Here is a 9,963-nt window from a genome sequence, read left to right as displayed (position 1 = left end):
CCCCCCAAAAAAAAAACCCTGAGGGTGAGGAGTGAGTCTTAATGAAATAGCACATGTGGCTGTTTCTGGACAGTTTATTGTAAAATAGTTTATTGCTGCTCCCATTCAGTCCTTAATTGATTGCACGTTGAGTTTGGTTCCTGCCTTTCCCCGACACTGACATTTCAGTGGCTGCCACAGGCCTTGTTATGGTCTTGTTCAGTGACCTCTGCCCAGGCCCTGCTGCACTGTCATCTGCTCGCTGGTTCTTCTCGTTTTCTCTTTCTTGGTTTCCTTGACTCGGTTATTCCTGCTTTCTCATTCCATTCCCCAGTGTCTCCTTCTTAGGCCCTTCTGTAGCTGGCCCCACGTCTGCCTTGTGGGCTCTTCTGGTCACTGAGGTCAAGGGCAGTGCGAGGCAGATGGGATTGTTCCTGGTGGTGTCTGCAGGGGAGGGGTGGTCAGGTACACTTGTGGCCTCCCTGTTGGGCCTGCTGTCTCAGGTAGACTGGTAGTCAGACAGGGAGTTGAGGGTGTGGCGGAGGCCAGGTTCCACCAACAGCACCAGGAACCTTACTCTCTCCTTTTCCATCCTGCCGAGGGGACCTTGGGGCCATCTCACTGCTCTTGAGCCTCATGGGTCCAGCCCAGGGTGTTCTCAAAGCCTGCTGCGTAGTTCCCATCTTTGCTGCTGTCCATAGCCGTATGAGGCTGTGAGGGGAGCTGTCTCAGCACCTGCATGCTCTGCGGCCCCTTGCTTTGCTCTGTAGCACGTGCCACAGCACCATGCTCAGAGCAGCTGCTTCCTAAATGTTGTCCAATAGATGGTTGAATTTATCAGGATTAATTCAGCTTGGCCTGCTCTGTCCACTCTCTGTTCCAGTGTTGATCTGTAGTCCTTCCTACTGAAGCTCCTGAAACCAAAATATATGAGCAGCTTTGTAGGATGTAGGAATCTGCAAGGCAGAGAGAGGCACAGGTGAGCAAGAGCAGGAGGCCCGCTCAGCCTGAGGCCGTGAACGCAGCAGATGGAGAAGAGCCGGCAGAGCCTCGCTGTGCTGGAAGCCACCATGGAGTGGGTTTTATGGATCGATTATGTACTGTGAAGATTGGATCACTGGGCTGAGATTAGTGGCCACCTCGTGACCTATGAGTAAGAGAGAGGGCTCTGTCCTTGAGGGTGGTCTCTTTGCGCTGTATAATTGGAGGCGCATTGCAGCCTGTACTGTCTTTCAACCTAAAATGCCGTGTGCCCTTAGTCCTTCCGCAGTTTGAGGCCAAGTCACAGAGGCCTCAGAAGAGGCAGAATCACTTGTGCAGGTTTCTGGACTCCCTCATCTATCATGGCTTGTCCTACAGGGCTTTGCTTCTCATTGCAGAAGAGGAGTTGCCCTGTGTCAGAATGGGAGCCAAAGGGCTGGCCAGTTAGCTCAGTTGGCTAGAGTGTGGTGCTGATAACACCAGGGTCCAAAATTCCATCCCTGTACCAGCTAGCAACCAAAAAAAGAAAAAAAAAAGAATGGAAGCCGTTCCCTGCTCGACTTCAGTATGTCTTTATGTGAAATTTGAAGTTGCAGTTTTGAAAGTATCTGCACAACACTTGGACTGTATGTAGTTCTTCAGCTGCACAAGCCAGGTGGTCTCCTATAGCCCTTCACCCCAACACAGCTCTGTATGCCATGGGCGTTCAGCATGTGGCCAGTTTTCTGTTTGCTGATGCTCATGGGAATGACAGAAACGCTGGAAGAAAACAGCTGTTGGTTTATGTTTGAACAGGTTTTTTCAACATCTCTCTGGGGTGGAATGTTGGTACCCATTGGTGATAAACCATCAAGCATCGCTGACAGGTGAGTGATAACAAATGGGCTGTATGTTGCAGGGGTTTTTCAGTTGGTTCCTTACAAGATATTTTAGAAAAGTTTAATTATTTAGGAGAGCATTATTTCAAATTTTACTTTAGTATTGATGTTTAAGCTAATTTCAAAATACCCGGTACTCCTCATAGTTAATATTTTTTGCTTTTTGTTAGGGGAGGGGGCAGTTACCTTATAATATTAAAAAAAAATTTATTTTTACCTTTTGATTATGAAAGAATATAGTTCATACTCACTGCAGAAATATAAAAATAGAGAAACATTTAGGTAAAAAAATCTTCAATCCTGCCAGTGATAAGTAGAGTTAACACGTGGGACTAATTCCGTCTAGTCTGTTTCTTGTGGATGTCTGTTTACATCAGTATATGTACACATACATCTATATATGTGTGTATTAAGTTGTTAGTATACTGTATTTTACTTAGAGTTTTGTATCCTTGCTTTTTACAAAGTTTTAAAGAAATTATAATCATTCACCAAGTCATGAGAAATTCTTCATAACCCTCATTTTAATAGCATATAATGTTTTATTACTTGCATATACTGTAACTTTTTAGCCTACCTGATATTTTTGGATATTTCAGTTGTTTCTAATTTTGTGATTTTTTTTTTTTTTGGTGGCCAGCTGGTATAGGGATCTGAACCCTTGACATGGATGTTACAAGGCTGTGCTCTAACCAACTGAGCTAACTGGCCAGCTCGATTTTTATAAATAACACTGTGAAGGATAACCTTGTAGGGCTGAGCGCGTGGTGCACTCGGGAGAGTGCGGCGCTGGGAGCGCAGCAGCACTCCCACCGCGGGTTCGGATCCTATATAGGGATGACTGGTGCACTCACAGCGCTCACTGGCTGAGTGCGGTGCAGCCGGTCTCAAAAAGGACAAAAAAAAAAAAGGATAACCTTATACATTTTATTTTCTGAGAAGAGATTCCTAAATTACTGTCTCAAAATAAGACTTATAAAACCTCTTAAGGTTTTTTAAGGCTTATAAAGAATATTGCTGAGGGCTAGCTGATTAGCTCAGTTGTTTAGAGCATGGTGTTATAACATCAAGGTCAAGCGTTCAGATCCCCATGCTGGCCAGCTGGCCCCCCCGCCCCCCCAAAAAGAAAAAATTGCTGGATCCCGCTTTTTAGAGAGCTTACAGCACTTTAAACTTCTATCAGCAGGGTATGAAGTTGTATTTGTTGCTTTGAAAAACTAATCATTGTCCCCAAGGGCAGTAAACTTTTTCTTCAACCCTACATTATTAAAATGTTATTTTAGCTTAAACTGGTTCATCCTTTTTGGATGGAAGTTTGGAAGTATAAACATGTTATTTTTATAGTCTCTGGGACCTAATAGTTTCACCATGTGTCTAATTTACAAAAATACTTTTATAAGTGTGCAAAGATGTTCATCATAATATTGTTGATAGGGCCGGCCCGTGGCTCACTCGGGAGAGTGCGGTGCTGATAACACCAAGGCCCCGGGTTCGGATCCCATATAGGGATGGCCGGTTCACTCACTGGCTGAGCGTGGTGCTGACATAATATTGTTGATAAATAGCAAAAACTTTAAAACTGTCTGTTATAAAGTCCACTAGTAGGGAGATGATTAAATTCTAGCACAGCCACTCCAAAAGAAGACTGTGTAATTATTAAAAATAATGAGGTGGATGTATATTCATTAAAATCTGCATATGAATGTGTTTAGTTGATTCCTTTCTGGTTCAGGGGCAACTCCATGGTGCGTGTGTGTGTTGACAGGAGCAGTACCCACAGTCTGGGAAGTCAGCCACCAAATCAGTGACAGTGGTCACTCTGGGGACTGGGGTGCAGTGGGCAGATGAGGGAGGGGGAAGAACCTTTTCACTTGTTATGATATGTGCTTCCTGGATCATTTCAATTCTTTCAAAAGAATATGCATGGTTTATCATTTAAAAAATAAACGGAGAAAAACAAACAAACAAATGGAGCTCGCTGTTTGTTTCTGTATTAATGTTAATGGGGTATTCAGAAAAGCTTTGCTTAGAAATCCCAAAGAGTAAACACACATTTATAGACTTTTAAACTCAAGTTCAAATGAATAAATTTATAAAGGTTTTTATCTGGCAGGGAAATCAGAAAAAACGGTGCCCTGTTTGCTTTGTGCTATTTCAGCCGTGCAGAATGCTCCTATCAGCCAAGCCCGGCACTGCAGGTCAGCCAGGGGCTCGGTAGGCATCAGCTGCCAGTGCCTCCTTGGTAGCCGTGCCAGGAAGATTACACACCTCCTCTTGCTCGTTCTAATTCATTTTTAGTAATGATCACAACCTAAAATCATGTTCTGTTATGATGTTCAATTTTTTAAAAAGTGGATGGGATTTCTGAGTAATTAATTCTTAATTCATGTTTTTCATTTTATTCTGATAAATTGGAAAGAGTGTGATAATTTAGCCTGTTGAGGAACACAGAGGAATTCATTTTCCACAATTATAAACCTTTTTTTTCCCCTAATTAAAAATCATTGTGGAAAATGCAAAAAACATTTAAAATAACTAATTCTGTTTTGGTCTATTTCCTTCTATTATTATTTCACCCCTTTTTGTGATTGGGATCATACTATTATATAAGTTGTATCCTGCTTTTTCTTTTATCTTAATATTGCATTGTGAGTGTGTGGGAGCCCCAGTCTGAGAAGGAACTGCGTAATTAATTCTTACAGACAGCAGGTCCTTTCTTTACGATGGACAGTTGGCTCTGTCCCTCTTCTAAGTGTCTTTCTTTGTGCCTTGTATCTCACTTACATCTTCAAAAGTCTGAAGCATCTGTGGGTGTTTGATTTTAGTTTGGATGAGAAGTTTAGATTTTATGAAATTCACCATGCTCATGTGCACCTTCCTAATCCTTTTTTAAATGTTTTGCCGCGTGAAAAGGATGTCAGTAATCCAGCACCAGATGTGAGTCTGATGTGTGCTTTCTGAGCTTTCAGCATATCTGTAGTTTTTCACCCGATGACTTTCTCTGTTTTGTCTTAGGTTTTACCTTGGGGGGCCGACAAGTGTTCGTGGATTCAGCATGCACAGCATCGGGCCGCAGAGTGAAGGTCTGTCTGTCCTGTCCCCACGAGAATGCCAAATCTAAATAGTGGGGGCATCTAGTTTTGAGACTGTGTGTTTGTTTAAATTATAACAATAATAGATGTTCATATTTCACAGCGGTGGAATTAGCACCTAACACAGAGTATCAGGCAGCAGGCATGGAATATTTCTTGAGAATTGTAGAAAAATGAGAAAATATATCTAAGCAAAAAATGTATGAAAACGACCTGCAGTCCCACTACCTGGAGAGAACATGTATGAACATTTTCTTGTGTATTCCCTTCAGGATTTAAATACACACATCTTCCGATTCGTTATTTTGTTTGTTTTGTTTTGCATACTATTTTTTAACCTGTTTCTCTCACCACCCCTCAAACAATATAATAGTTTGTTTTTAATGGGAATAAATACTTTATCATTTTTAACGGCTGCATATGTCATCTTACTGACATACTATAATTGTATTTAATTAATAGACTTTATTTTTTCAAGCGGTTTTTAAGTTTGCAGAAAAGTTGAGCAGAAAATATTGAGTTCCCCTAACCACCCCCCATAGCTTGCCCAAGGTTAGCGTCTTGTATTAGTGTGGTACATTTGTTACAGCTGTGAACCAGTATTGGTCCATAGTTCACCTCGGGGTTCACTCTGCGCTGTACATTCTATGGGCTTTGACAAGTGCATAACATCAGGTACCCACCATCACAGTATCATAAGAGTAGTTTCACTGTCCTCGAAGTCCCTGTGCTCCGCCTGTTCACACCTCCTTCCCTCCCGCTGAACTCGTGGCAACCACCAATCCTTTTACCGTCTGCATAGTTTTGCCTTTTCCAGAATGTCATATAGTTGGAATCATTCAGTATGTAGCTTCTCAGACTGGCTCCTTTCACACAGTAATATGCTTTTAAGGTCCTCCATGTCTTTTCATGACTTGAGAGCTCATTTCTTTCCAGAACTAAATAATATTCCATTGTCTGGATGCACTACAGTTTGTTTGTCCATTCACCCGTTGAAGGACATCCTGCTTGCTTCCAGTGTTTGGCAATCATGAGTAAAGCTTCCGTAAACATTTACAGACTTAAGTTTTCACATCAGTTGGGTGAATACCAAGGAGCACAGTTATTGATCGTGTGGTGAGTGCATGTGTGCGTTTGTAAGAGCCTAGCTTCCAAGGTGGTGGTACCATTTTGCATTTCCAGCAGTAATGAATGAGAGAAATACTTTATTATTTTTCATATTTTGTCTTAAATTATTTTTGCCTATTTCATCTTATTGACATACTATAATTTTTTTGAAACCTAATCCCAAGCTTTGGACTTTTTTTAGTCTGTGTTTTTTTTTTTTTTAATGATTATAAAACATATCAGCCTTCTGATTGAATCTTTGGGCTCATCTATATGTTTTACTTTTATTTTATTTTATTTTTTAATGGCTAGCCGTTACAGGGATCCAAACCTGTGACCTTGGTGTTATAACACCAGCCAGCCATGTTTTAGTTTAATATAAAGTTCTAGATGTGGCATTGCTAGGGGAAAGGATTTTGAATATTTTTAAGGCTTTGTCTTGCTCTCTGGAAAGGATGTCTCAGTCACACTCCCTCCAGCAGTGTGTGAGAATTCCTGTTTCCCGGAACCTCTCTCATACTTGCCAGGGGTGTAACCACATGTTAGTAAAACTTCAAAAACATCATTTAAATGGATACCTGTTATTTTCTTTCTTTTTTTTTTTTTTTTTTTTTTAAAGATGACCGGTAAGGGGATCTTAACCCTTGACTTGGTGTTGTCAGCACCACGCTCAGCCAGTGAGCGAACCGGCCATCCCTATGTGGGATCCGAACCCGGGGCCTTGGTGTTATCAACACCACACTCTCCCGAGTGAGCCACGGGCCGGCCCGATACCTGTTATTTTCATTCTAAAATATTCTACCCTGATTTTTTAAACTTTTTTTGATGCCTTTGTTGCTTCCACTTCTATATTATTATAAACAATGACTGTACTCTGCATAAATTTTTGTACAAAGTATAGATTATTTCTTTTCACTTGTTTTTAGAATGCTTTATTAGAGTATTATTTTTTAGAAAAGTAACATAATTTTAGGATAGTTTTATTCTTTTTTTATTATAAGTAAGTATGATATTCTGACTATGGAAAGTTTAGAAGTCTTCCACTTGCCTGAAAAAGTAAAACACAGTGATATTCTATTTATTACCTATCAAAGAGGTGATTGGTGAGATTCTGTGAGCAAGAATGTAAACTGCTGTAACTTTTCATCAAAGCAAGTAGATATATCAAGAGCATTACAAATATATGTGTATGGAAGGATTATTAATCATTAATAACGGCCCCAAACTAGAAACCCAAATGCCCATCAACAATAGAATGGACAGATAGTTAGTGACATCTTCACACTGTCATGAGGAAGAAGTCATAGCCACTGGCTGAATGATGGCCGGCATGAGTCTCAGAAACCTGCAAAACCGGGAAAAGCCAGACCCAAGGGACTGTATACCGTGCGATCCCATTTCAATACAGTTTGGAGACAGGCTAAACTAATCTATGCTGTTCGAGGTCAGGGTAGTGGCCGCACTTGGCATGGGTCAGGTAGTGATTAGGAGAGTGAGGTCTTCGAGGTACAGGCATGTTCTGTTTTTCCATTTGGGCTCTGCAGGTGTGTTCTGTATGTGTGTGGCAATTCTCAGCTGTATGCTTATGATGTGTGTACTTTTCTATGTGCGTATTATATTTTCGTAGAAGCTTAAAAATATACAAGGGTACTTGACAAAGTTCATGGAAAAATAAAATTGAAAGACAATACAAATTTTTCCATGAACTTTTTCAAATATCCTCATAGGTGTGTGCAGGGAAGCTCATCATAGATTAATGTCCAGTGTGAAGAAATTAGAAACCAATATGACCATAGAAGAGAAATGGATAATTTAATTTTGGTACATCTGTGTTATTATTCAAGCATAAAATCATATTTTCAAAGAATATGAAGCATCAGGAGAAAGTGCCTACACTATTTTAAACTGCAAAAAAAAAAAAAAATGACTGAAAAAATATATAATGAGCTACATTTTATTTACTTATTAACTTTTTATTTACTTATTTAACTTATTTAGAAAGAACACCAGGATGTCAGTTGGTTATCTCTGAATGATAGAAATGAAAAGATGTTTCTTTCCTTTTTTTTTTTTTTTTTCTATTTCTCTTTCTATTAGATTTTTTACAATGAGTATATTACTTTTATGATCAGAATAAAAGAAATTTAAGAAAAGAGAGGGGCCATTTCTGGGAAACAAAAAACAAAGTTCATCTCCTGTTATTTGTCCATTCTTTGTTTAATTCAGAACTTTAGTATTTAAAAGGGATTAAGTAGATGCTGAAATCTTTAAATGAATAAACAGTTCATTCCTTGATTAATCTTGGAGACATCCAGTATTTTTCTTTTTCATGGTCGTCATTTTTACTAGAGGGGACTCAGACAATTTATAAATAGTATTTTGCAACAAAGTATAAACATGGGTGGTTGTTTTTGTCGCTTTAGTGTCATGGCTATTTATGGTTAAATTGGAATGGATAGGAGCATTTTTAGAAATAATGCACATGTGTGCTCTCAGTGGATAGTCTGAATTTTGGCAAAAGTAATCTTTGTCCAAAAAACAAGAATCTAAGTGGTCATAAACCATGAAAATATAGCTTCTTCTCCATAGCCATTGAGCTGGGCTGTTTCCCTGTGCAGCGAGTGGTAGGCAGGCCATGCTTTTTGATTAATAGTGTGTGCAGCCATTTCCAGAAACTGCAGAGACATTTTCTGTATTTTTTTTCTCTATATTGTGGTCTTGAAAGTTTTGCAGAATAATGCATTTTATTTGCCAGACAGAAGTAATTTGGTAATCTATGGTTATGGATAAAGTGATTTTCATGAGAACCACTTCTTTTATTTTAAGCATTTTACCGATATGATGAATTACTGAGTTTATGCTTTCCTGGACTACACTGGCTTTTTTCCCCCATCAGTTAAATCAAATTGTAAAACAAACCAGGGGAAAAAAAAGATTATTTTAAAAGAGGCCAGCAGCATCAGGAGTTAGAACAAGTAGTCACAGAACTTGAGCACTGTGTGGTGTTTTTTGTTTGGTTGGTTGGTTAGTTTCGGCAGGTGGCCAGTAAGTATGTGGTGTTATGTATATGACATAAATCTTGTTTCTGTAGATTGTGGAACGTTAATGTGATTTTAAGTTTGTTGGACCTTGTTTTTGTTCTGCGCCCCTTGTGTGCTTAGGAGACTACCTGGGTGGAGAAGCGTACTGGGCCAGTGGCCTGCACCTGTACACCCCGTTACCTTTCCGGCCAGGCCAGGGCGGCTTTGGAGAACTTTTCAGAACACACTTTTTTCTCAACGCAGGAAACCTCTGCAACCTCAACTATGGTAAAACTCACATTATTAAAAAAACCATTATTGTACAGTTGTCTTTATGTTTGAAAGCACAGTTCACAAGTAGATGTCTGTTCTAAAACACCTAATATAGTGCCCAGAATAAAGTTGTTAGTTGGGCCGGCCCATGGCTCACTCAGGAGAGTGCAGTGCTGATAACACAAAGGCCACGGGTTCGGATCCTATATACGGATGGCTGGTTGGCTCACTTGGGAGAGCGTGGTGCTGACAACACCAAGTCAAGGGTTAAGATCCCCTTACCGGTTATCTTTAAAAAAATAAATAAATAAAGTTGTTGGTGAATAAATGAAGCATGCAAGAAAAATAGTCATCTAATGCTGCCTTCCAAAGAAAAATCTACTTATTCAACAAACGTTTATTGAGCACTTACCATATACCAGTCATTATGGCGAGAGAGCTGAGTAGGGCTTGGTCCCTTCCTCAGGGAACTGAGGTCCAGAGGAGACTCACAGCAGACGTATCGAGCTAGAGGTGCCTGGCAAGCTCCACAGAAGACAAGACCCTCAAGTCGAGGCATGGAGTGGGGCTTTCCAGGTGGTCAGGGACTGGGGAAAGGCTATTCCAGGCAAAGGGAACAGAATATGCCAGCTG

The 9,963-nt window shown here is 40.2% G+C and overlaps 1 protein-coding gene across 1 annotated transcript in view; it reads left to right on the top strand.

Moving 5' to 3' along the window:
• Nucleotides 1-9,963, top strand: part of SAMM50 (SAMM50 sorting and assembly machinery component) — a 40,515-nt gene that overhangs the window by 24,024 nt on the left and 6,528 nt on the right. Inside the window, exons 11-13 of the mRNA XM_008581540.1 lie at nt 1,756-1,826; nt 4,854-4,921; nt 9,199-9,345. Of these exons, the coding sequence (XP_008579762.1) occupies nt 1,756-1,826; nt 4,854-4,921; nt 9,199-9,345 (286 nt within the window). The remainder of the gene's footprint in view (nt 1-1,755; nt 1,827-4,853; nt 4,922-9,198; nt 9,346-9,963) is intronic.

This window comes from Galeopterus variegatus, unplaced genomic scaffold, assembly GCF_000696425.1.
Source record: "Galeopterus variegatus unplaced genomic scaffold, G_variegatus-3.0.2 Scaffold2389, whole genome shotgun sequence".
NCBI lineage: Eukaryota > Metazoa > Chordata > Mammalia > Dermoptera > Cynocephalidae > Galeopterus > Galeopterus variegatus.
This window is presented reverse-complemented; position numbering and strand designations above follow the sequence as displayed.